This window comes from Petaurus breviceps, unplaced genomic scaffold (genome assembly GCF_028583685.1).
Source record: "Petaurus breviceps papuanus isolate PSGF00001 unplaced genomic scaffold, PetGlider_PUasm1.0 171, whole genome shotgun sequence".
In the NCBI taxonomy this organism is placed as follows: domain Eukaryota; kingdom Metazoa; phylum Chordata; class Mammalia; order Diprotodontia; family Petauridae; genus Petaurus; species Petaurus breviceps.
Window position 1 is genome coordinate 25,846,632 of NW_027185754.1, and position 27,348 is coordinate 25,873,979.

General features: G+C 42.3%; 2 protein-coding genes across 3 annotated transcripts; one reads left to right on the forward strand and one right to left on the reverse strand.

Annotated features, from left to right (window-relative positions):
• Positions 1-2,918: 2,918 nt before the first annotated feature.
• Positions 2,919-8,605, forward strand: RPL35 (ribosomal protein L35). Of its 2 annotated transcripts, none has more exons than XM_069082776.1 (4): positions 2,919-3,007; positions 4,835-4,971; positions 5,838-5,919; positions 8,399-8,605. In XM_069082776.1, exons 1-4 carry the CDS (start codon positions 2,948-2,950, stop codon positions 8,546-8,548), a joined length of 429 nt encoding a protein of 142 aa, XP_068938877.1. In that variant the 5' UTR covers positions 2,919-2,947; the 3' UTR covers positions 8,549-8,605. The 2 variants fall into 2 exon arrangements, with proteins under 2 accessions (XP_068938877.1, XP_068938878.1); XM_069082777.1 differs by lacking the exon at positions 2,919-3,007 and adding an exon at positions 3,694-3,844.
• A 174-nt stretch (positions 8,606-8,779) lies between these two features.
• Positions 8,780-27,049, reverse strand: WDR38 (WD repeat domain 38). The gene is made up of 9 exons (XM_069082803.1): positions 26,843-27,049; positions 25,367-25,487; positions 18,394-18,510; positions 16,546-16,643; positions 15,620-15,700; positions 10,647-10,775; positions 10,409-10,558; positions 9,364-9,411; positions 8,780-9,070 (listed from the first exon to the last, which is right to left on the reverse strand). Exons 1-9 carry the CDS (start codon positions 27,047-27,049, stop codon positions 8,780-8,782), a joined length of 1,242 nt encoding a protein of 413 aa, XP_068938904.1.
• Between the last annotated feature and the right edge of the window lie 299 nt (positions 27,050-27,348).

Below are 27,348 nucleotides of genomic sequence, written 5' to 3' on the forward strand. Positions count from 1 at the left end.
GGGCATATCTGAGGTCCCTTCCAGACCCAGCAATCTGAGAATTTGTGAGTGATTTAACCCAGCTGGCAGAGGGAGTCAACAAGCATTGATTGTTGTTACTACTCGCCAGGCACTGTGCCCAGGGAAAGGGAGACAGAGAAAGGTTTAAAAAAGAAAAGTTCCCTGCCCTCAAGGAGCTCAGTCTACTGGGGAGACTATCCAAACAACTATGAGCAAATGACATGTAGAGGCTAAATTGGCGATAATCCCAGAGGGAAGGCTTGTGTTTGTCCTTTGTTGTTGAAGACAGTGACTTCAGGGAGATGATGACACGACTTGCAGTTGACTTTGATTTGAGAGAGAGGGCTGTGTAAGGTCACCAGCCTCATTTTCTTCTCCAGGGCCACCTTGGTCCAGTGACCAGATATTCGTCAGGACAGCTGGAGATGGCCCAGAATGACCCTGGCCCTTTCAGGCTAAAATCTTTCTCACTTTGAGGTAATGCCTATTCAGTGAATAGGCTTCTTTAAGAAGTGAGTAAAGGGATGGTCCCTTTAATCAGAAAGAAAAAAAGGGGGGGGGGGAGGAGGGAAGAGTGAAAAAGACTTCTTGCAATCATTCATTAAACATTTATTAAGCACCTATTATGTACTAAATTGTGCTAAATGCTAAGCATAAAAAAGGGGCAAAACAGTCTTGCCCACAAGAAGCTTACTTAATGGACTTGAAGGAAGATGAAGCAAGGAAATGGAATTGAAGAGGGAGAGAATTCTAGGCATGGAGCACAGCTTTCCCCTTTAATCAAAGGGATCCCAGAGGTGAAGGGTATTGATGAGGTAAGAGTACCAAGGCTGATATGTGATTTTGCAGAATGATGAGGTTCCTGGGGGAACCTGACTGACTGCTAAGTACTTTACAAATATTCTCTCTTTTGATCATATGATTACAACTCTAGGAGAGCCAGGACTATCACTTATCTTTGCCTTGCCTTTAATGATGATGAATCACACATTACAATACATATAGGAGCTGTCCAATAAATAAATGTTCATTGAATGAACCTTACAGAGGGGCAGACATTTCCAAAGAAGGGAAATGACCTGCTCAGGACCACATAGGATTTAGAGCTGGATGGGACCTTAGAGATTACCTAGTCAAAACCCTTTTATAATGAGGACTAAGAAAGTGAAGCCCAGTGCAAGGAAATGATTTGCCAAAAATCACTAATCTAGTAACTCGAAAAGTAGAGATTAAAACCTGGTCCTTGGACTCCAAATCAAGTGCTCTCCTGACTAACAGATCCAGCTAAGAACTTTTTGTTACTTCCCTTGAGTATCTTTTACAGGGGTCCATACAGCCTCCCAGGCTTTAAAACTCAATCTGCCAAAAGATAAAAATGTAATCCATGGCACGATCATCCAGCAATTACACAAAGAAATTAATACAAGAAAGGGAGTTGGGAGAAGTGCAAGATTATGTGAGTAACGGCGGAGAACTATGTGAAGGCCCAACAATCTTTACCTGGTCTGTCCCAGAGGCACCAATTTCTGGCTTTTCCTTTCTTATATCCTGGGAAAGCTTTGGGGTGAATAGTAGCAGATTCTTTGTCTTGACCTACCTGTGTCATAGTTTTATGAGGAAAACATTTTGTGGATGTTAAAATGCTGGAGAGATATGCTACTGTTGTTGTACTAATTTTCCATTCTCCAACTCCAAAAGGCACTTTTGGAAAGTAATTCATATCTTGGGGGTTAGGGATTGACATCCTCAGTGGGAGAAGGAGCAGTTATTATTGTCACTTGACATTCATGAAGCGCCCACAGCCTGCTGGGTACTGTACCAGCTACAGAAACAGCCCCTGCCCCTGCCTCTGTTGCTTAGCATCAACTGGTAACTACACATTAGAGATGTTAGTTGCTGACAGGTTGCATGTGTGAGCTAGATATAACCAAACAATTTCCAGGAATGAAGTGACATCAGAGGATTAGTCTTAATAAGGAATGTAGACACTGTATAAATCCAATCCCTGCATTTTTAGGGCTCAGAGAAGGAAGTGACTTGCCCAAGATCACGTGGGGAATAAGTAGTGAAGCCAGCATTCCAATTCAGGTTCCAGACACCAGGGGATGAACACAGCTAGAGAGTTTCAAAAAACCTGTCTTATCTTTCCCACATCCCTAAATGGTAGGTTTGGGAAGGAAAACTAAAAGCCAAGATCTTTCCAATTTCTTGAATTCTGGTCCAGATCCCTTCTACCACTAAAATAAGTCTAGTTATGGAAAATACTGTTATGTCAAACATTCATGTATAAACATAATTCATAATGGTATTCTTTATTATTTTTGTACTTTATAGTTATAGGGAGGCATTATGAATGGAATTGAACTGAGTCAAAGGGCCTGGATTTTATCCTCAGCTCTTCTGCTGGCTTGATGCTTTTTGGGGACAGATTTCAAGTAGCCAGGTTTAGAATTCAGTTATTATCCTTTTCTGAACCTCTTTGAAATAAAGGGCTAAGTCTTAAAGGATCTCTCAAGGCCCTTTAACTCTTAAAGGGTTTGCCCAGCTCTAATATTCTGTGTTCTGACATCTATGTCTTATGAGCCTTTCCATCTCTAATATATATTCTATATACTAACATTCTACATTTTCGTATTCCTTGCTTACACATATATTATCTAGTTCAAATCATGGAATCCTGGTTTTCCTACTTGCCATTTGTGTGATCTTGGCCCTTTAACTTCCTTGGGATTCAGTTTCCACATCTATACAAAGGTGATTAGACTAGACTAGTTCTAAGGTTCTTTCCAGCTTTAACTATGATACTAGTGTGCTATTATTTCTTGTGAGTCTCACTAGTGAGGTAGACAGTGTGTAATTGTCCCCCAGGATGAATCAGTTAGCAAGCACTTATTAAGCACCTACTGTGTTTCAGGCACTGTGCTAAGCTCTGGAAATACAGATAAAAATGAAACAATCCCTACCCTTAAGGAGCTCCATTCTAATGGGGGAGTCAGCATGTACACATGTAAGTTTATGTCGATGTAAGTATATATATGCATATATATATATTTAAATACAAAATTAATACAAGGTCATTGTCGGTGAAAGTGCCCTAGAAACTAGTGAGATCAGGAATGGTTTCTTGTAAAAGATAGGGGGGTTGTGGGGAGGAACTGTGGAAGGAAGGAATTCCAGGCATAGGCACAGCAAGTGCAAAGACAGGGAGACTGGAGCCCACAGAACAAGATCAGTAAGACTGTACTGCTAGTTATGTGCAGGTTAGGAATGTGTGAAGAATACTGGAAAGGTAGGATTGATTGATTTTACAGAAGGGAAAACTGAGGTCTTACATTGTGTTCTGTTTTGTTTTGGGTTTTTTTGGAGGGCAGTTGGGGTTAAGTGACTTGCCCAAGGTCACAGGCTAGTTTTTGTGTTAAGTGTCTGAGGCAGAGATTTGAACTCAGATTCTCCTGACTTCAGGGCCGGTGCTCTATTCAATGCGCCACCTAGCAGCCCCTTTACATTCTGTTCTAAAGGTGAAGTCCAAGTTGTTCAGAGAAATTTGATGGGGGAGGAATCGAGGAGGTCTTCCAGGTGGAAGAGCCTAAACTAAGCGGTGAAAAATGGAAGCAGCTCTAGAGAAGCCCTGGCTATAACCGTGGGTAGGTGTGCCTTAAGAGGCCGGCTACCTCTCCTTCCTCGCCCCTCTTTCTGGGCGGACTGTACCATTCTCCGAACATCTCACCCTTCTTCCCCTTGGGCTTGGTCGCTCCCGTGACCCGGTAGTAGTTCTAAGGGTCGGCCCCTCCCCTTCCCTCTTTCCTCTCCGAGCCGCTGGCGGTGTGTCTCTTCTGCGATCATGGTGAGCTCTGCGCGGAGAATCCGCCGCCATCCTCGGGCTCCGGAGCCTCTCGGCCCATGCCACCCCCGGAGGCCTCCTACCAGGCTCCGATGGCGGGATGTGGAGGCTCCGGAGCCGCGGGCCGGGGCGCTGCGGACGAATCTCCGGCCGAGGCGTCCGGGCCTTTTGGCCCCTGCGCTGGTTCTTCCGTCCTTAGGGACGGCTGGCAGGCAGAAGAGGAAGCGGGGGTGGGGCTGGTGGGAGCCGCGGCCGCCGCGGAGCTCGCGCTGCGCCCGGGGCACGTCGTGTCTCCTTCCAGGCCTGGCTTTCCTCTTGGAAAAAATGGAGGGGCGGGTGGCTCTGGCGAGGCTCCAAAGTCCCTTTCAGCTCATGTCGCAATCAAGTAACTAGAATGGGGAGGAATTCAGAGGCAGACTGCTCGAGACAGCCCTTAGGGAGCCCATAAAGGCTGAGGGTCTTGTCCAGTCTACAGCAAGTAAGAGGCAGAGCCAGAATTCACATTCAGGTCTCCTGTGTTAGTTAACATTGCACCGTGCTGCTTATGACATTCCTGTGACTATATCCATTAATCCTTTACAATTCATTTATTTTTCCCCTTTTTGGAAAGCCCTGGTTGTATTCTCTTTTTAGTGGAACCGTTGAACTTGGCGTTAGGTAGGAGACCTGAGTTCAGAATATGAGCCCAGCACTAATTAACTTATGTAACAAGCTAGTACATCTTGGTTCATCTGTAAAATTAAAATGGGGGGGCGGGGCAGTGATGAAGAGAGTATATTATTCTTGCTGCTTTCCTATCTTACATACTTATGGTGGGAAAACTAAACTCTAGATGTTATGAAGGTGGTTGGTTTTCCTGTAGGAAATAGACCCAGGGCTCTTCTTACCCTTTCCTGGGTAAGTGATCATTTACACCTGATTGGGAGCCTTTTGGTATTCGGCCTAATCCTTTGGTCTACTTAAATTCCGAATCTCTTTTGCTTCTGACATTAGGCAAAAATCAAGGCCAGGGATCTTCGTGGGAAGAAGAAGGAGGAGCTACTCAAACAATTAGATGATTTAAAGGTGGAACTTTCCCAGTTGAGAGTAGCCAAGGTCACTGGAGGGGCTGCATCCAAGTTATCTAAGATGTGAGTATCTTCAGTTCCTAAAGAAACTTAGCAGTGAAGTTGATTTATGTAATTTGCTGCTTCTCTGGTTTTCACAGTACACTTTGGAAATTCTTTAACTTGTGACCTGAGTTACGGAAAATATGCTGTTAGAACTGGAAAGGGCCTTTAGAACATAGGTGGTTAGAATGCATTGGAGTAGTCGAATCTGATTCTGCCACTCAGTCACCTGCATGACCTTCAGCAAGTCACTTATTAGGGCCTCAGTTCCCTCTAAAATAAAAGGGGTTTGTGGCTCAGCGAGTAAGAGCACCAGCTCCAGTGTTGGGACGACCTGGAGATCGAATCCCGGGCTCAGACACTCAGCACCACACCCAGAGATAACTGGCCGTGTAACCTTGAGCAAGTTACTTAATCCCGGTTGCTAAAAAAAAAAAATAAATGAAATAAAAGGGGTTTAACTGACTGATCTTTAGATTCTATCCTCCCAAATCTGATGTCTTTTTTTTTTTTTAAGAAATCTACCTATGAAATAACAAAGATTGAGAAATAGCTAATTACAGCGGAAAGATGAAGAGCACCATGTTCAGCCACTAACAAGCATGTGCTCTTGAACAGAACCATTTGCCATGGGTTTTAATTTCCTTCATCTATAAAGTTGGACCAGGTTCCTTTCAACCTCATTCCATATTCTGAGGTCTATGTTTTACATTCTATAACAGTTTATGGTTCTCTGGCTGAACTTTCTATGTAAAAATACATTCCTCCAGCAAATGTTGATTGAGCACTCTAGGTTTTGGTTCTGGGGCCGACTGTTGGCAACCTAAAGTATGCACCATGGCCCTGTTTTTCCTTGCCTCCTAAGCAGAAATATCTTTTGTTAACAGCCGAGTAGTTCGAAAATCTATTGCCCGAGTTCTGACCGTCATCAACCAGACACAGAAAGAGAACCTCAGGAAATTCTATAAGGTAAGTTGAGCTCTGAGAAGTTTAGTGTCTCTATTTTGTGGTTAAAATCGAACTGCAAGACACACACCCAGCACTGCTCTGACTTACAGAGAAAGTGTGAATCTGATCTTGCTACAGAATTCTCCTGCTGGGAAGCATAAATACTGTTTGTTTGGTTTTTTACTCAGTAAGCTTTCCAGAAGGTACAGTTTGCATTTCTTTGTTCTTTGGCTAAGGTGGTTTGAATGGAACCAGGCACTTCAGAAAGGTCCCAGAAAAAGGAAATTGAGGGGTTGTATGGGTATATGTGAATCCTTTCATTTCATGCCAATTTAATAGAAGTAGAGGTGTTTTCTCATGGGATAATTAAGACTAATAGGTGCTAGTTACAAAGGAGGCAGGCTTTAGGTAACATTTGGGTAATAAGTTTCCTATCACTGAGTATTTTTGAGCCAAGGCTGAAGCACTCTGGGGGGAGAGGAATCACAGAACCTGTGATCCAATTCATCCAGTTCGACCCATACCTAAATGATATTTAGTAGGTGCTCCTTTCCTCTGCTTGAACATTTTTGGTCAGTCTATTTGCTAGACTTTTTTCCTTCTATCTAGCCCACAATGATTAAATGTTTATTAATCACCTACTGTGTGTAAGCCACTGGATTGAAACACGGAAAGGAGCAATTTTTATTTTCAGGTAGGTTAGATTATATTTGGCAGTTACAATACGGACGCAGATATGTAGATATAAACTGATTTGAGGGCTGAAAGGATACCATTAGATTGAGGCAATGCAACTGGAAAGGACTTTACAGGTAGATCATCTCAAAGTCACACAAGTATTAAATGACAGAGCCAGAAAGTGAACCTAGGTCTCCCAGTTCCAAAATCAGCATCCTTTCCATTGCATAATTGGGTAGGAGGCATGGAGTGTAAAGTCAGACAGCAGCTAGTTGTTCAATTTGGCCAAAATGAGCATGAAATAATAGGAATTTAGTCTGGGACCACATTGTGAAAAGTTGCAGAGTTTGTATTTATCCTAGAGAGTTTGGTAGCCACTGAAGATTCTTGAATGATCAATGTCCATGTCTTGAGAAAATGGTGTTGGCAGCTGCATGAAAAAAATCAAACAAGAAAATGTGTAGAGAACCTGAAATAGTATGATTGTTAGTGGGAATAGAAGGATATCAACATGAGAGTTTGCAGAAATAAAATGAATAGCATTCAACAACTACCTGCTGGGCTAGGCTAAGGGATGGGATTAAGGGAGAGGGAAGAATCAGGGTTTATTCTTGAGACTGTAAACCTAGTACTTGGTTTATCCTCACCACGAATAGGGAGTAGATTTTTTTCTCTGGGACCAAGCAGAACAAATTGATTTCATCTTCTACAATAACCTTTCAGTATTTGAAAGAAATATTTATGCCCTTTCAGACTAAATGTCTCCCTTTCTTTAAACCAGTCTTCATTTCTGGCATGATATGTAATCACCTCACCAACCTACCTGGTCACCCTATCTGGATGTTCCCAGTTTTAACATTCTTCCTAAAATGTAGCATCCAGAACTGAACATTACATTCAGTCTTGCTAGCGCAGAATCCAGTGTAGTATCTTACCTCCCTTGTTATAGACACTGTGTTTTCCATTTTGAGGTGATGGGGGATAGGGGGAAGGGGAAGGCTGCTATGTCCTACTGTTGATTCATTAAGCTCCTAACCCAGATAAGTGGTAGGGAGCAATGTGAGAGTTGAGAAGAGGAAGAAACTCTCTTCAGGCTGACATGGTCTGGTTAAGATTCCTGGATGTGGAATGGGACCTGAGTGCCAAAGGATTTATTTGGTCTATGTGCAATAGTGTGGCAGAAGCCCTGCTGGGAGGAAAGACTGAATTAGGACAAGGCTTTTTCCACTTGTAACTCCTTAAGTGCTTCTTAAACTGGGTTTCGACCCCTCCTGTGGGGACTTGACCTTCAGTTTTAGGAGGCCATTGCCTCTATCTCCAATTAGCTATATGAACTCAGATCACTTCTGGGCCCCCTTTTCCTTAGCTATAAAACACAGCAAACAGACTAAGGGGAGACAACAGGATTCTAGAGCTAGAGGGCCTGGATTCAAATTCTGATTTTAATTCTTTATCTGCCTATCAGGCAAATGTGGGGCTCAGATTAGTTGAATTGAGGGCCTTTCCAGTTCTAAAACTACAGTAGTTTCAAGCCAGCATGTTGAAGGCTTTGTTTGAATCATGGTTTTGCTACTAACTCTGACCTTCAACAAGTAACTTCTCTTCCCTTGGTCTAATCTGCAAAACTGATTTTGGACTAGATCTTGAAGGTCCTTATAGTTTTGACTTTCTTGATTTCATAAGCCTGGAAAGATGGTAGGTAGCCCTTTCAGGAATTACTAAAATTAATAGCTTCTGGTCACCTGATTTGGAGTCTCTGAAGTTTTATGCATTGATAACATGTGGTTGCCTTGAGGGTCATGCCTTATTTTTTCAAAAACAGGGCAAGAAATACAAGCCCCTGGACCTTCGGCCCAAGAAGACCCGTGCCATGCGCCGCAGGCTTAATAAGCATGAGGAAAGCCTGAAGACCAAAAAACAGCAGAGGAAGGAACGCCTGTACCCGCTTCGGAAATTTGCTGTTAAGGCATAATTTGTTGAGGTGCCCAATAAAAAGACAAATTGTTATAACCTGTGTAGTGCTGAAGAAGACTGACTCTTGGTCCCTTTCAAGAAGCTGAGGCTGTAATGTGTTGACTCTTTTATTGGTTACCGTGTAGGGTATTCATTTCATAAGGAGACTTAGTTTCTCTTGATAGTTGAATTTAAGGTTAACCCCAATGCTTTTTCTTTTAAACCCTTTAAGACTTGGGTCTTAGGATTTTCATTGTTCTTGTCTGAAGGTGGAAATGGTGCTGCTCCTAGCTCTCTTCATTGTGGCCCCTGGTTCCAGGTAATGTAGACCTGGATTGCTTATTTCAGTGTCCTTGAAGCAGCTGTTACTCAGAGCTGACTTCTGAGTGGCTGAATGGTTCATCTGACAGTGCTTGGAATATTCTCCAAATACTTGACGATCTGCAGTTCCTTCTCCAAATATTAGGTGATCAGCCGACCCTGAAACCAATAACTTCCCATCTGGGGTAAAAGCGCAGACATGGGCCACTTCTAAAACTCCCTGCCAAAAAATAAAGTAGGGCTAGGAACCAGAAGACCTGAGCTCAAGTCCCATTTCTACCACTAAACTGTTGGATGACCCTGGCGAAGTCACTTTTGGTCTCATTCATTCCTATATAAGTGTTGGACTAAAAGACCTTGACAATTTGAAATCTTGTCATTCTATAAAAGTGATTGTTTCACTACATGGATTGGATGCTATAGGAAATAATTCATTGATGATTAGAGTATATAACTTGCTAACTTTAAACCATGCTATTTTCTGCCCTTATAAGCCCGCCTGCTTCATCTTACCCTCAGGCTCTCTGTGCATTTTCCAGTCGTACAATCCCAGATTTTGACCTATTGAAAAAGGGGGGGAAAGTCAACAGAATATTAGAACTTGGAAGACCTGGCTTTGGGTCCTATAGGAATGTGTGAGCCATTTTTTTTACATGGGCAGTGTGCTTTTAAAATTTAGGTTCTTGTTATAGAAATAACCTGAATGTTGAAAAGCAAATCAGTTAAAGTGTAAACTAAATCCATGACAAATTGCACACATTTGTTTCAGACAAGTAGGGTGATAATGGGAGTGTACTTGGGGTCTGGTTTTAACATACTAGCTTGTGATGCTGGGCTGTTTCTTTCATTGAACCTGTTTGTGCCATAAGTTAGGATTGGATTAGTTCCCCTCTCAAGATCTCTTCTAGCTCTGCTGGCCTGAATGGTGAATAATGTGTCTCTGATGCACCTACTATGGGAGGAAGCCTGAAAGCTTTCGCAGAGCTGCTGGACCAGCCTTGCTGGGCCTTATCAGGCAGTAGAAATAAAACAGGTGAGATGGTAGACAAAGATGAAAGCCATTTAGTTCATTCTGTATGCCAGCAGCTGCTTTGGCCACAGATCACAAGGGATTCAAAGAATTTTTCCTCACAGCAACCCTATGTATGCTGACTGCTTTATCCCCATTTAGGTCATAGGATCAAAATGTAGCTTCAGGCATAGATGATGCATTTGAAGTCATTTAGCCCAGTAGTGGCAAACTCAAATAGAGACAGGCCACTTATTGATTTAGAAAAACACTGTATTGTGTTTTTATTTTGCTAATATCTCCCAATTACATTTTAATGTGATTTAGGCCTAAAGAGTGTTTAACACCTCTGATGTAGTCCAACCCCTTTATCTTACAATTTGAAAGCCTCCTTCCTTAGCAGGCATGAGGTCACAATAGTTTGAGCCAGAATTTGAATTCAGTTCCTTTGTCTACAAAGCCTGCTCTTGCCATAGTGCCCAAGTATTAAAGTAGCAAAGGTCCAGCCCATGAGCCAGGTTCTGACTAAGAAAAAATGGTCAGGATTACCATCTCAGAGTATTCTGAGCTAGCCATGCGAAGCCCATCAGGAGAGAAGGCCATGCTCTTCACCCAGGTGAGATGTCCTAACAGTTGAGCAAGGAGCTTTCCTGTCTCAGGCTTCCAGATGCAGATGGTTTTGTCCCAGGAGCCTGAGGCCTGTGGGACAAGTGGGAATGTTTTTGGCAAAGGTCTTTCCTGAGATGCCTTCTCCTTCCTAAGGGAAAGGTAGAGAATCCCAGCTTACCAGGAGCCCAGATGGAGAGAAACACACGCAGCTGACATTTCCTTTGTGGCCTTTCAGTATTTTTTTTGTAATCTTATCCAATGTGCGCAGATCCCAGACTTGAACTGTAGAATCCCAGGAGCCAGTAGCCTGTCTCAAAAAGATGTGATGTGAGCTTTGGAGAAAGGACCATCTCATGTATGTTCTAAGACTGAACATTCTCTGAGGTGGAGGCTGCTGCTGGCCAACTACTAGGGAAGGAATGGGAGAGGAGAGCTGGATCTTCATAAAGTGACAGGCAGTAATTGACCCAAATCCTTCCCTCAGAGTCGAAGTGGTCCTTAATCTGCATAGAAGCTCTTTGTGGCAAGACACAGAAAGACAGCCATCATCTGTTGGAGGATGAAGATAATTGAGAAGAAACTTTTTAAGGCTGTCCAGACATTGCTAGCATGACTTGAGGCAACCTGAAAACTTGGAGCAATTAGCCACCCTACAAACAAGGATCAGGTAGGTGAGATGGGAAGAGATGGATGTTGAGATCTGTGTCAAGTTTGAAGCCATCACGAATAGCCAGGCTTCAGATGGCTGCTTGGGCCACATCCAACCATCTTCACACACTGAAAAATTTATGCTAGGCTAATGAAAGAGATTCCATTAGCTAGTACTTCCATGTACCAAGATAACCCAGCAATTATATGGAATTTTAAAATACAAAACACTACAGAAGTAAAGAAAAAAACAAGACTTAGATACAGTCAAACAGTGGCCCTGTGGGGGTAGGGATGGGTATTGGCAGAGAACTCTCCTTTTGACCAAAACTATTGGGAAAATTGAGAAACAACCTCATTTCATACAATCTAGCGCCAAACAAATACTAAATATATACTCTAAAAGAAATATTCACAACTATGTCTAAAAGAATTCTGGAGATGTAGACAGTCATAGATAAAAGGGGGGCAGTTTCTATTGCATGAAAGTGAAAAGCCTTTGCACAAACAATAAAGTACAATTAGAAGGGAAGCCACTGGGAGGAAACCTAGCAAATTTCTCTGAGAAAGATAATATTCAAGATACATAAGAAATTATTACAAGTATATAAGAACACAAGTCATTCCCCAAAAGATAAATGAACAAAAGATAGAAATGGGCAGTATTCAAAAGAAGAAATGCAAGCTATCAATAACTATAGGTTAAAAAAAATACTCCAAGAGGAATGCACATTAGAACAATTCTGCCTCATGCCCATCAGGTTGACAAAAAAGACCAAAAAAAGAAAAGAAAAAAAGGAAAATGCCAATAAGGGGGAAGAACAGGTGGCATTGGGGCGGCTAGGTGGTGCAGTGAATAGAGCACCGGCCCTGAAGTCAGGAGAATCTAAGTTCAAATGCGACCTCAGACACTTAACAAAAACTAGCCGCGTGACCTTGGCCAAGTCACTTAACCCCAATTGCCCTACCTTCCCCTCTCCAAAAAAAAAAACAAAACAGGGTGGCATCAGGTCCGTACAAACACAGTAAGGAAGTGTTGGTTGAGCTGGAAATTGGTTCAACCATCTTGGAAAGTAATTTGAACTGTATTTAAAAAGTTACTCAGTGTGCATACTCTGACTCAGCAATACACTGACTAGGTATCAACTTCAAAAGGCAAAGACAGAGGAAGAACTACACACACACACCCCCCATATGACAGGACTATTGTAAAAAAAGAAATGAAACATTAATGCACCCTAGGAATAGGGACCGAACCTGTGATTTCGTGGTCTTTGTAATTTATAATCTTAAAGAGCTGATTAGGGGGCAGTGGATAGAACACCAGCCCTGGAGTGAGGAGGACCTGAGAGCTCAAACTTGACTTTGCTGGGTGACCCTAGGCAAGTCACTTAACCCCAATTGCCTTCCCCCTATCAAAAAAAAGTTGACTAGAGCATGGCAAGGTTGAAGCAATTTGCCCAGGGTCAAATAGCCAGTATGTGCCAAAGAAAAGATTTGAGCCCAGGTCTCCTGCTCTGAGATTAGGTCTCTAACCTCATGGTACCTTTCATACAAATTGCATTATATAAAATGAAAAAAAAAAATACGATAAACGAAGAGAAACCTGGGAAAATTTGTAAGGATGAATGCAGAGTGAAGCAGCAGAACCAGGAGCATAATTTACACAGTGACCACAATAAAGCAAAAGAAAATAACTAAAGATTTAAGACCTCAGAGCAGTTCCATGACTAAGATCATGACTTCAAAGGATTGAAGATGAAACATTCTTCCCAGGTAAATGGAGCATTAGAGAGATGCAAAATGGGATACATTTTCAAATGTGACCCATGTATTATCCATTTGCTTTGCTTGACTAAGTAGTCACATTTTACATCTATTTAGGAGGGCTGAAGAAGTTTTAAGGAAAAATCAGTGGATAGTGATACTGATGGGGAAGAAAATAAGAATCAAGAAATATTGAAAAAATACACAGAAGACAGAGCAGGACGTACGGAGGGGGACCAAGACTAGCAGGGTAATTTTGTTACTACCATGCTAAATGTAACACACATTTGAAAAAAACATTGTATATAACAGAAGTTTGCAGTTTCACATATCACCCTCTCTTTCTGTTCTTTGGATACTAAAATGTTCATGTTGATGTTTGTTAAATTAATAATAAAAAAAGATAATTTAAACTACAACAAGGACACAGGTTGTGCCACCTGCACTGGCTATCTTTCTCATTCTCGTCCCCTTCCCACTGGAATCTTAGCCTCTGCTCCAAGATGACTGGATTCTGATAGGTGAACATTCACATTTTCTTGCCCAGAATCAGGATATCACCTACCCTACTTCTTGGCTATTCCCAAACCCTGGCACTGTAGGCAGAGGCAACTAGGTGATACAGTGAGAAGAATCGTGGGCCTGATGTTCATAAAGACCTGAATTCAAATCCTGATTCAGACATTTACTAGCTTTGTGAATACTGAGCTCACAAACAAGTCACTTAACCTCTTTTTGCCTCAGTTTCCTCAACTGTAAAATGGATTGTTTTGCATATGTTTACACCTGGAGCATACTGGAGACACTAAATAAAAGTTTATTCCCTTCACTGTTCAATACAGTACCAGAAACATAGTAAGCACTTAATAAATATTTTATTATTCCTTTTTTTTAAAAGTCACATTCAAGCATAACCATCAAAGAGAGAGATGTTAGAGAGTGGAAAGAATCCAGGATTCAGGATCAAGGAATAGACTTATGACTTCATTGGTACAGGGATCTTCCGGACAAGGGAACTCTCTCTACCAATGCAGGTCAATGTGTCCTCTGCAACTTAAGTCTTAGAGAGTTGCCAAGAGCCCTGAGAGGTTAAGTGATTTCTAGGGGGTCACACAGCCACTAAGTATCAGAGGTGAGACTTGAACCCAGTATCTTCCTGATCCCAAGGCCAACTCCCTATTCACTTGGTTGAGACTGCCCCAGGACAACAGTTAGAAATCTCAATTCTGCGTCACCTACTGAGTGACTTGGGACAAGTCACCAATTCTCTAAGCCAGTTTCCTTCTCTGTAGAATGGGTCTTATTATTCCCATTTCACAGGTACTATTGTACTGTATTACCCCCCTTAAAAGACTGCCATGTGGGAAGAATGCTTTATAAGCTTTAAAGCTCTCCAAGGCTTAAGCCTAGCTGTCTAAATGCTAACACATTCTACTTTCTAACAAAGGGGGATGATCACCCCATTTTACCCAGGCCTTTCGTAGCTTGGTGTGAAGGAAATCAGGCAGTCAAACTAATGTCCTACTTTTCTTTTCCTTGATTAGTTTTTGTTAGGAATAGTGTTTTAGAAGGACCTTTGTTTGAATGACCCCCGAAGTAGGAGAGCCTAAGGAAGGTAAGGGGAGCAGAAGGAGAGGGAATATGTTGTTGAAGATTTGTTGGGGGTGATTTTTGTGGGGGGGTGGTTGAAATGGCAGGGAGGGTCTGGACTTTATGATTTCTGTGTGGAAATTCTTTCCACCTGTAAATTATCTGCAATTTAGAGAATTGACTGAAATACTGAAAAGTGACTTTCCCACAGTCACACAGCTGATATGTATCAGAAAGAAGGATATGATTCCTGACTTCAAAGATGGTCTGCTATACCACTGGGTTCACTTGTAAATGACATTTATAAAGCACTTACTACATAGAGGTGTGTTCAGAGTCAGGGGATGCTGAGATGAAAAAATCATGTAGTCTTTGCCCTCACTAAGTTTTATAGTCACTTGAGGGGTGGGAATTCAAGATCCACATAGATAAAACAAGGAAAGATTAATAAAGGCCCAAGTAGAAATCCAAAGTACTCCAGGAAAATCGGAGGGTTGGAAGGAAAACTTTCATTTGAGTAAGGAAAGGTAGAGGTGGGGAGGGAGAGGGGAATGGAAGGAAGATAAGGAACTCTGAGCTAGAGTCTTTAAGGAAGAGATTTTTTTTTTAACAAAGTAGAGCTGAGAAGTAGTGCATTCCAGGCCTAAGGACAGACACTATGTATAAATAGTGTTTTTTTAGGTTGAGATTTAAGAGCAACTATTAATCCAGAATGCCTGGAACACAGTAAGTAAAAAGGAGTCATGTGAAAGAAGGCTGGATTGATAAATTGAAGCCTGGCTATGGAGGACTTTAAATGCCAGGTTAGGGTTTTTTTTGTGAGGCTTTGAACTAGAGAAGTAAAGAGGAGAATTAGAGACGAGGTGTGTGTGTGTGTGTGTGTGTGCATGGATGAATGAAAAAAAAATGTATTAAGTGCTTCCCCTGTGCCAGACACTGAGCTGAACAATGTATTTCAAGGGATGTTGTAGGAGGCAGAATCAAAAGAACTAGACAAATGGCTGAATTTGGAGGGAGGGGCTTGAGGGGAGTGGGGTGGGGTGTGTGTGAATAAAATGGAAAAGTGCCAGTTAATCCATACAAGGGCAACTCTTGAAGACCAAGGTGCCCAGCACTGCATGTGCTGAACAGGGAGGTCACACTTACAAGATATTCTGAATTGGGAGAAAAGTCACTGCTTTGGATGGCATCCCGATGTCCAAGGAGTTGAGTGATGGTTTGGCCCGTCTAAAAGAGAAGGAAAATCTGTCTAACTATATATATCGAACTAATATCCTTGCAAAGGAGAAGCATTAGAAGTAAGGAATGTTAAAGATCATCTAGTCTAGTGCCCTCTTTGTAGATGAGGAAAGTGAGCCTCAAAGAGGTTGTGACTTGCCCAAGGTATCAAAGTTGGGATTCAAGCCCAGGCCTCCTGTCCAGGACCCTTTCCACTGTGCTCTTCTGCCTCTTAGGTGCATTCCCAGCAAAAAAGAAATAGCCATAAAGCAAGGCTGACCATTGTCACCACTTCTCTTGAAGTTGAGAAATCCTAGTTCTAAGATCCTTTTCAGCTCTTATAAATGACTTCTATGTTCTAATCTTTCCTGTGCTAAAATCTGATTAGCTTTCATTCCTCAGAGACTCCTAATACTTTAGATTTCTCTATTCATTTCAACTCCCCTACCCCTAGTGAAATTAGTGTATAAAATACTTGTATTAAGGGATTGTTTGTAGAATAATTATTCCTGATGAAATGTGAACAAGTGTTTCCTCATTTGATGAGTTTGGTTTTAGTGAATCTATATTAGCTGAGGTTTTTTTTTTTTTTTTGCTTTTTGGAGGGCAGTTAGGTTGACTTGCCCAAGGTCACACGGCTAGTTTTTGTTTTAAGTATCTGAGGCCGGATTTGAACTCAAGTCCCCCTGACTCCAGGACCAGTGGTCTATTCACTGTGCCACCTAGTCGCCCATTAGCTGAGTTTTTTAGGGTAGACCATCTAGGGCTTCTTGGGGGAAAAGCCCTATTCCTGGGGAGCCCAGTTCCTTAAATCTCCCACCACCACCACACCCAGTCTTCCCCCATCCCCATACCTGCACTTCCCAAAGTATAGCCTTGCGGTCCCAGCCTCCAGATGCCAGCTGTTTGGAGTCTGGACTGAAGCTGACTGTCTCCACACCCCGGGAGTGACCTGGAAGACCCCATTGCAGGACAAGGTACATAAAACAGAAATAATGAGCCCCCCATCACTGGCCTCCACTCAAGTCTGTGGCATAAAAGGAGTGACCTAAGGCAGAGGGAAGGTGGCAATTGGGTTTCTCTTGCCATAGACTCAGTGGGGGCGACTTTCTAAGTAAACATATATGATATGCCTTAGAAGGCTGGAGGTAAAAGCCAAGTTGTGAGATTCACTGTATGACCTGGGATCACCTATTCACCAATCTCCCAAAGTTTTATGATAATGAAAGTGAGCACTAATTTTTCATACTCAAGATTGGGACTCCTTTGGAAGTGATGAGGGAATTTCAAGGGATGACCTCCCTTCCTTGGGGCCTTGCCCACCTCTGCCTATTCCTAGCTTTGGATACTTGGTATGAACCCAGACAACCCTGGGGAGCCCTGAAATGAATAATAATAGCTTACTTTGAAAGTACTTCCAGTTTCACAAGAGAGGATGACCTCGCACCAACCCTGAACCATATATATGTGTATATATATATATATATATATATATATAAACATGGTGCTATATCCACTGTACCACCTACTTACCCCAAGAAGTTATGTTTTGACCTAAGCTTTTAAATTTCAAGGTAACAGAACCATTGGCACTCAAAGCCAAGCATCTGTACTCTAAGTTCAATGTCTTTTTTTGGAATAAAGGGAGGAATGAACCAGCACTTGGAGAGAAAGAAGGAGTTCCAAAGTATCCTTGGAAGGGGGCAGGAACTGTCACAGTTTAAAGCCTCCAGGGGGCTCGGTCAGGAGCAATGAGTGCCATGGGATTCTCTGGGGCTCCAAAAAAAATTCTGAGCTGTCTCTACCCTCCTGTGAGGTTCTTCTGACTCAGCCCAGCTTCCTGCTGTTTGTTGGAGCAGCATAGGAGTTAAGAGAGGAAGGGACCTTGGAGGTTATCTAGGGCCGGGGTGGCAAACAGTAGTTGCCTGTTGAACTAAGGATGGTTTTTAATGTTTCAAGATTTTTAAAACATTAAAAGCCATTCTTAGCTTGTTGTTGTTCAGTCATTTTTCAGTCGTGTCCGACTCTTCATGATCCCATCTGTGGTTTTCTTGGCAGAGATACTGGAGTGTTTTGCCATTGCCTTCTTTGGCTTATTTTACAAATGAGGAAACTAAGGCAAACAGGGTTAAGTGACTTACCCAGAGTCGCACTACTAGTAAGTGTCTGAGGCTGGATTTGAACTCAGGAAGATGAGTCTTTCTGATTCCAGGCCCAGCACTCTACTAGTAGTTTGAAGGATGTACAAAAACAGATCTGGTTCAGGCCTATGGCCATAGTTTGCTGACCCCTTATCTAGTCCAGTGTTTTTCTTTCACAGCTGAGAAAACTGAGCCACTGAAAGGTTGTAACTTGTTAAATGGCACACAGGTAGAAGTATTCTGGGTCATCTCCAGGTATTCTGATCCATATTTGACCAGTGGACCCAGATGGCTCTGGAGGTAAAAATGAGGTTGGTGACTTTGCACAGCCTCCCTCAGTTAAATCCAATTCACTTGCATGTCATGGCATTGCTTTCCTGATGTCATGGTCTTCGAGAATGAAGGACAAACAACAAGCAGAAGTAATAGAAAAGGATTCGAGCCCAAGTCCTCTGATCCACACCAAACTCTATCTGAAACCAGTGGTGATCACCTGGCCCGGCCCGAAGATCTTCCTCCCTGCCCCTTCCTCCCCACCCCAGTCTCTTTGATCCCAGTCACCTCTCAGAACCTGGAGGCATTTGGTAGTTTGGGCATCCCACAGCCGGACTGTGCAGTCACGAGAGGCACTTGCAAAGAATCTGCCATCAGGAGAGAATCTGCAGAATGATACTGGACCTGTAACAGAGAGAAAACAGAACTGGGCCCACTGTGTTGGGAGATTCCAATCTAATCGGGAAGAATAGGCTCCCCTAGGGAATAACAAAGTGTGTGTAGGCTCCAGGAAAAAGTAACCCCTCTGGCCTTTCCTGGAATGGGGCACAGGGGCCTGAGCCCTTGGGAATGAGGCCCAATGGTCTGCCTTCCTGCACACAGCTAAGTGGTAGGCATCCTCTAAGACTGAAGAAAGCCTGCTTTTATGCTGCTTGGATCCTAGGACCCAGACCTAGCCTTAGAGACTTTCCCTGTAAAACCCAAGAAGTTAATGACCTAGACCCCATCCAATAGGGTCATAACAATGGACTTGGAAGAATAGGGTCATAGGAACAGAGATTTTTGAAGGGACCCATTTAGGCCTCTTATTTTACAGATGAAGAAATTGAGGCTTGTAGAGGGAAAGAAGTTTGCTCAAGGTGATACTAGTAAGTGATTCTAACTATATATTAAGAGTATTCAGGACTAAGGAGTTAGTAGTTCTTCTGTGCTCTCCCCTAGTAGACTACATCTGGAGGACTGTGCTTAGTTCTGTATGCCACATTTTTAGGAATGTCATTGACAAGGTGGAAGGGGTCCAGAGGAGGGTAACCAGAATGATGAGAGGATGATAGACCATGCCAGGTGATCATGGTTAATTAGCCTGGTAAAAAGAAGGGACAGGCAGCTAGGTGGCAAAGTGGATGGAGTGCTGGACCTGGACTAAGGAAGAAGAAAAGACCTGAGTTCAAATCCCGCCTCAGATGTTCATTAGCTTTGTGCCCCATGGTAAGTCATTTAAGCTCTGCTTCAATTTCCTCATCTATAAAATGAGAATAACAGCAATTCTACCTCACAGCATTACTTTGAGGTTCAAATGAGATAATATTTATAAAGTACATTGCTAACCTTAAAGCACTATATAAGTGCTAGTTATTATAACTATTATCATTGTCTTCAAGTATTTGAAGGGGCAAGTATGCTTGTTATACTTGCCTCAGTCAAGCAGAACTGGGAGTAATGGGGAGAAATTGATTGCAGAGAGAGATAGATTTGGGTGCAATATAAGAAAACATTGCCTAATAATTACCCATGTCCAAAAATGGAATGGGCATTCTCATAAGGTGTTCAGTTCCCTGTCATGGGATGTCTTCAAGTGAAGGCTGGATGATTAGTTATTGGGATTGCTTTAGAGGGAATTTCTGTTCAGAAACAGGTTGGATCAGACAGTCTTTTAAGATCTCCTTCCGATCTAAGATTCTTTTGATTCAGAAAACTTGCTTTTCACTCTTGGATCTGAAGCTTACTAACCAAGCAACATTAAACACATACTATGCACCAGGCACTGAGGGCACAAAGACAAAATTGATAAAAGTGATTCCCTGTCCTCAAGAAAGTTATATTCTAATAGCAATTATGAGATTCACATTCTTCAGCCTTCCTCTCCATCTTGCCCTCAACCACTTCAACCTCTTTTTCTGTTTTGTTTTTTCCCATTAGAAAAGTAAGTTCTTTGAGGGTAGGAACTATTACATTTGCTTGTATTTCTGTCCCCAGTGCTTAGCACAGTTCCCAGAATGTAGCATGCACTTAATAAGTGATCTATCTACCTACCTATCACTGATCTATTATCTATCATTTATCTCTATCATCTATTTTCTATCATCTTTCATCTATTACCTACCTATTATCTATCACCTATCAATTATCTATATATCTGCCTATCTATCATTATCAGTCATTTATATACCTATGTACCTATCTATCTATAATCTATTATCTATCATCCATTTATCCATCCATCCATCCATTTATCTGTCTGTCTGTCTATCTTGTGTTTCTGATTCATTTAATCTCTCTCAGCCTTAGTTTCTTCATCTCTAAAATAGGGATAACACTTTCCCTAACTCACTCAACTTCAAAGTGCCACACAGAGGTAATAGATTATTTGTTGTCAATGTTCCATACCATGGTCAAAAGAGGTCAAGATTCCAGGCTTGAGCATCCTTTTCCTCTTCCTCCCAGACTGGGGATAACCAATGGGTCTCTTATTTCTTAACTGTGCATTCAGCTGAAGATTCTCTCAGTGCATAAATTCAGAGTAATGGTAGCAGGAGGGGGGTGGGTGGATGGGGGTGGAGGTAGCACAGGGAAATGTTCCCACTATTGATTGGGAAGTTTATTGGATAGAAGTGGATGAAGAAAAGGAGATATTTGGGGGAGTCTGGCTCTGGAAAGCTTGAATTGAGGGGCTTTGTCATGGTACAAATGGGGTGATTTCTTATCCTGGAAGAGCAGAAGTTAATAAGTCAACAGACAGTCTGAGTTCCAAATATGGCAGAGAGGTACAAGATTCAATATGTGATCAAAGAGCTATAAAGTGGCAAAAAGGCTTGAATGAAGGCAATGAAGATGTTCAAGTGAAGGCTGGAAGATGTTATTGTAGAAGTTGTGGAGGGCATTTCTTTGGAGGTACGGCATTGGTCTAGGTGGCTTTTGTGGTCTTTGTCATCTCTGAGATTCTGTGTTTCTGGAAAAAGCACTTACCTGGCTCTGCTAGACCAACTCTGTCTTTTCATCTATAAACTAAGGGGGTTGGCCTAGACTCAGCCCCTAAACAAAATAATTTGTTCTGTGAAGTTTGAATCCAAAGGGCCACACTTAAGGATCTAGAGTGCTATGTGTGGCCCCCACACTGTAGGTTCCCCATCCCTGGAGGATCTCTACTATACCTTCTAGCATTGACATGATTTGATTCTAGGAACTGACTAGATAGGTAGATAGATAGATAGATGATAGACAGACAGAAAAATAGATGATAGACAGATAGATAGAGATAAATCTAACTGTGTTGCTATATAGCTACATAAAGAGGAGAGGGGGGAAGATGAAAGGAGGGAGGGAGGGAGAGAGAGAGACACACACATATACACAGAGACACAGAGAGACAGAGAGAGATTCTTCAACACTGATGGTCTGTGGTTTGGTTAGTGTCACAGACCATTTGGTCACTCTATTCACTAACAGCTCACAACCCCTTCCTGCCATACCGCAGTTGGCATGGCTGAAAAAATTCATACCCTTATGTTCAAACCTTACTAGTGGTGACCTGACCTAAGCTAGTTTTCTGACAGCAGACCCTTTACAGTGATGTTCTCATTGCTGGGTTTTTATTCCAACCTGTCAGGGCTTGTCCAAGTTTATGCTCTGCTGCCATAGTTTCCAAGAAACTAAGGCCACAGCAGCGAGACATCAGAGGAAGATTTTAGCGGGCACCTGCATAGCTATTGTGAAAAATGAGGGCAACTGAACTCTGGATTTATTTTTAATCAACAAAAAGAAGCTGAAAAGAATTTTTAAAAAATGTTTTGAATTTTTAAAAAATCAAATTTTTTTCCTGTCTGTCAGCTCCTTTCCTCATTGAAGAATGAAACAAAACAAAACTCTTGTAAAAATATGCATAGTCAAGGGAAACACATTTCTGCATTGGCCATGTCCAAAAAATATATTTCAAGTTGAGTCCATCACCTGCCTTGAAAGGGGTGGGTAGCATGCTTTATTTCATTATAGGTCTCTCTGGAATTGTGGTTGGTCATCACATTAGTTAGAATTTTTTTTCTTTTTGGAGGGCAATTGGGAATAAGTAACTTGCCCAAGGTCACACGGCTAGGTTTTTTTTTGTGTGTGTGTGTGTTAAGTGTCTGAGGCCGGATCCGAACTCAGGTTCTCCTGGCTCCAGGGCCGGTGCTCTATTCACTGTGCCACCTAGCCACCCCTAAAAGATTTTTAAAAATTTTTTTTAGAATTTTTAAAATTATATTTTATTTTTCCAACTATATGTAAAACAATTTCTAATACTCATTTTTTAAAAAGTTTGAGTTCCAAATTCTCTCCCTCCCTACTTCCCTCCTTGAGAAGTTAAGCAATTTGATATAGATTATACATGTGCAGTCATGCAAAACATATTTTCATATTAGCCATGATGCTACTAAGGAAAACACAGACCAAAAAAAAAAAACCCAAAAAACAAAACACTAAGAAAAATAAAGTTTAAAAAAAAGTATGTTTCAATCTGCATTCAGATTCCATCAGTTCTTTCTCTGGAAGTGAATAGCGTGTTTCATCATGAGTCCTTTGGAATTGTCTCAGGTCATTGTATTGCTCAGAATAATTAAGTCATTCACAGTTAATCATCATACATTATTGTTGTTATCATGTATAATGTTCTCCTGGTTCTATTCCCTTCACTTTGCATCAATTCATAGTCTTCCAAGGTTTTTCTGGAACCTTCCTGTGCATCATTTCTTATAATACAATAGTACTATCACAATCATATACCACAACTTGTTCAGCCTTTAGTTGGCATTCCCTCAATTTGTATTGGTTAGAATTCTGAAGTCTTTTCAAAATTGTCTTTACAATGTTACATTAATTGGTCTCCCACTTCTGTTTACTTCACTGTGCATCTGCTCCTACAAGTCTTTCCCAGTTTCCCTGAAACCGTCCCTTTCCTCGGTTCTTACAGGACAATAATATTTCCTAATTGATGGGAACTTCTTTAAGTTCTATTTGTCACCACAAAAAGAATTGCCATAACTATTTTGTACATATTGGTCTTTTCTCTCTTTTTTGATCTCTTTGAAGTATAGGTCTACTATTGATGTAATAGTCCTAGGGGAGAGTGTATACACAGCTGAGTGATTTTGGAGGGCATAGATCCAAATCATTTTCCAGAATGGCTGGACCAATTTACAACTCTATCAACACTGCATTAATGTGCCTGTTTTTCTGCAACCTCTCAAAAATTTTTCATTGTTCTTTTTTTGTTAACTTTACAATCAGATAGAAATGAAGTAGAACTTCAGAGTTGCTTTTATTTGCATTTCTCTAATTTTTAAATGATTGGGAAGATTTTTTCAAATGGCTATATTGATAGGATAGCTTGAATTTTCTTCTCTTCAGAACTGTTCAAACTTTAACTATTTATCAGTTGGGGAATGGCTCTTATCTTATAAATCTGAACCAGTACTTAATATCTTGGAAATAAGATCCTAGTCAGAGAAACCCGTTACAAATTCTTCTTCCGAGTTATCTGTTTCTCTTCTAATTTTATCTGCATTGGTTTTGTTTGTGCAAAAACTTTTTAATTTTACATAAATAAAATTATCCTTTTTATCTTTTATGATCCTCACTAGCCATAGATCAAAAAAGCAATTTCTGCTTTTCTCATCTATTTTGTTCAGGATGTTACTTTTTATGTCTAAGACATTTATCCATTATCACTTAGACTTCAAAAAAATCAAATTTTAAAAAGTTTGGAGAAAGGACAGGTAAGATCTCATGGTCAAAGGATCTTAAAAAAAAGTTCCCAAGAATGAAATTATAACAATGCAATTTAGAATTATCCTAATAAGAAAGTGGGGGGGGGAGGCTAGGTCTAAAAAAGCCTGACATTACTGCACAATAAGCCCCACTGAGTTTAAATTAAAAGGCACAAGATAGGGGCGGCCAGGTAGCACCGTAGTCAGTGTCAGACTGACCTGGAGATCGAATCCCGGGCTCAGACACTTAGCACCCACCCAGAAACACCTGGCCGTGTAACCTTGAGCAAGTTACTTAACCCCAATTGCTTAGAGGCGGCCAGGTGGCTCGGCGAGTAAGAGTGCCGGCTCCAGTGTTGGGACGACCTGGAGATCGAATCCCGGGCTCAGACACTCAGCACCACACCCAGAAATAATAACTGGCCGTGTAACCTTGAGCAAGTTACTTAACCCCGATTGCTTAAAAAAAAAAAAAGGCACAAGATAGGATGGAGAATAAATCCAAAAAGGTGGCAAAAAAAAAATCTTGTAAGAAGAGTGTTATGAGATCAAGCTAAGGCAACAAAAGATGGGTTTTAAGGTGGGGAAAAGGCTATTTTGGGAGCAATAATAAAAGCTCATGCACAAAATGCTTTCCTCATGAGGACTCTGGGAAGGTTGGGTAGGGGGAGAATGGTGTGTGCAATATTATATTCCTTTTACAGATGAAGCAGTTGAGGTTCAAAGGTACGTGCCTTGCCTGAAGACAGTCACAAATGGCGAAGCCTGGATTTGAAGAGTTTTCTGACTATTCAACCAGTCAGTCTCCTTCTCCAGAACCATGTAAGCAAATAAGGGGTGGGTTGGGCCTGCTGAGAATGGACGGTGTGATTGATGCTAATAAAAGGAAGTCAGGCAGGATCACTCCAAACGTATTTTTTTTCCTTCTTTTCTGTCCAGGAGAGGCAGTGTGCCCATGGAAAGGTAGGTCCTAAGGAAGAGTCCTTGGAACAGAATGTTAGATCTGGAAGGGTCCTGAGATCTGAGATCATTTGGCTTGTTATGAAGCCGAGGAAAGTTGAGAAATGGGCTCCAAACACTTCTATCTTACAACCCCAACAAAATTCAAACCCTCTGATATCTGGACCAGCAAGGACCAAAGACCTAAAGAGTTTCACTACTGTGCATAGACCTGGAGTTTTTCTTACTGTCCAGTAGTACTCTCCTGAGGGCAGCCTGAGCCCCAAAGTGGCTGGACCTTCACTCCCCCGCCCATTCCCTCCTTCTTTCCCCTGGAGCCCCCTGATGCGGTTCCAACTCGCGATCGGAAAGTCTGGAGCAGCAATAGGGGAAAGCCCGGCAGAGAGGAGTGGGCACCCATCTCTGATGGCCTGGGCCCGCCTGCAGTAGTTATGCCACAGTGCACGGACCCCGGGGCGATGTTAGCCGCTGATGTGCAAGCAAGCTAGAGGGCAGAGGCGGGGCGCGGGAGTAGGAGGGGTGGGGGATGAGAGACTGGTTGGGACGCCCGCGCTGCCCACCTTTGTGGCCCTGCAGCTTCCGCAGCAAATTCCCAGTCCGAGCCTCCCACATGTACACCTTGTTGTCATCACAACACGTGAGGAGGATCCGGGCGTCCGGGGAGAAGGCGCAAGAATTGACCTGGAAGGGGAGAATTCTATTGGATTCCGTTCCAAAAGGAAGTAGCCAGATTGCATGGAAAGAATGCCTGGTTCAGAGGCGACTCTCTGAGTGTGGGGAGTTTCGTCTTTTTAGGGTCCAAGCTCCTCATCTGCAAAGTGAGGCGGTTGTATTAAATGGTCTCAGGAAAGGCTCTAAATTCGAGATAAAGTTTTCATTTACTTATAACCTCCTTCATCAATAACAACAGTATACCCAAACATACACTTCATTCCACAATTTAATTCAATTTCAAAATTCCCATTAAGTTTGATGGTTCAATAATTTAATTCAATAATTCCACTTACCAAATTCCATGAAAACAGTGCCTTTATGGGGGACCCTCCACAGTGCAGAGAATAGGTGCTAAATAAATGTTGATAGAATTTAGTTTTAACTGCTGGGCACTGGGGAACTACACCTCTGCCTTGGCGCTTTTTTGTGTTTGTCTCTTTCTGTCTCTCTGTCTCTGTGTCTGTGTCTGTCTGTCTATCTCTTTCTCTCTCTGACTTTATGATTTTATCAGCTCCTTATGAGTTCAATCAACTCTATGCTTAGGATTCCCAAATCTTTATACCCAGTCCTTCAGTTTTTAGAGTGCCAGTCTACATCATCAGCCATCTCCTGGACATCTCTAATTGGATTCTCCTCTTCTGGGTTCTTCAATCCATAATCTTCCTTAAAGAAGGGATCTGACCATGTTATTCTCTTGATGAAATAACTTTAAATTGTTCCTTATTATCTCTAAGCTAAAATTCGGACTCCTCCATTTAGCATTTTTAAAGTCCTAATTTACAATCCGTCTTAAGTCTACCTTCTTCCCCAATTATTTCCCATGGTTCTACTTTATTACTCCCCAATATGTTTCAGCTATTTGCTCTCTTCACTCTCCCTACACTTAGCGGGCCATCTTCCCACCTCACTCTCTCCTTACCTCTACTTCCTAGAATCTTCCTTCTAGGTCCAGTTTCTGAACCACCTCCTACAGGAAGTCATTCCTGATCTTCCTTGTTACTGACCTCTCCAGTCTCAAATTATAAGGGACATCTTTATTATCTGTTTACATGTTGCATTTTCCTAGTAAAATTTAAGCACCTCGAGGGCAGGAATTCCTTTTGTTTTGTCTTTTTATCTCTAGCAAAAGGGCCATGTACATAGTGCTTGGTGTATTGGATAGTTAGAAGGTTGAAAAAAAAATCTAGTTAAAACAGTTCCAGCTTTCATGGAACTCATATGGGGAATGATAGCCGGAGAAAAGGGTACGTACTGTCCCCGGGGCCCAGGTAGCCCCCTCCGGCTCGCCGCAGGTTTGGCCTCCATCCATATGCCCTGCTTACCTCCCCCTTGTGACGATTGAAGTATTTTATACTGCCCACGGTCAGAGGCGCCCAGGCCCTTCCGGCTGGTGAGGGAGGGGTATGGGTGGAGGACGTTGATGTGGTTTCAGATCTAGCTTTGTGGGGGCTTCGATCGCGGGGTCTTTGATCTCCGGCCTTGCCCCGCACCGCGGCCATCTCTCTCTGGGTGACTGTGGACCTGGGCATGCTAGGGCTGTTCTAGGAGAGCAAGGGGTGGGGAGGGGGATGTGTATGCTGGGGTCTCCATGGTGATCGCCCCGCCCGGTTTCCTCCCCTTCCCTCCCCTCCTCTCCTCCAAAGCCCGGCTTAACCCCACAAGGGGGCGCCGTCGGCATTCCCAAACAGCAGCTATTAAACGCTTAGTGTGTACTGAGAATCCCTGGGCTCTACACTGGGAGATACAGGAGAAGCCCAGCCTTCGTGAATTTATCAAGGCAGTATGATAGCGTGGAGAAAATACCACTGGGATTGGGATCAAGTCCTGT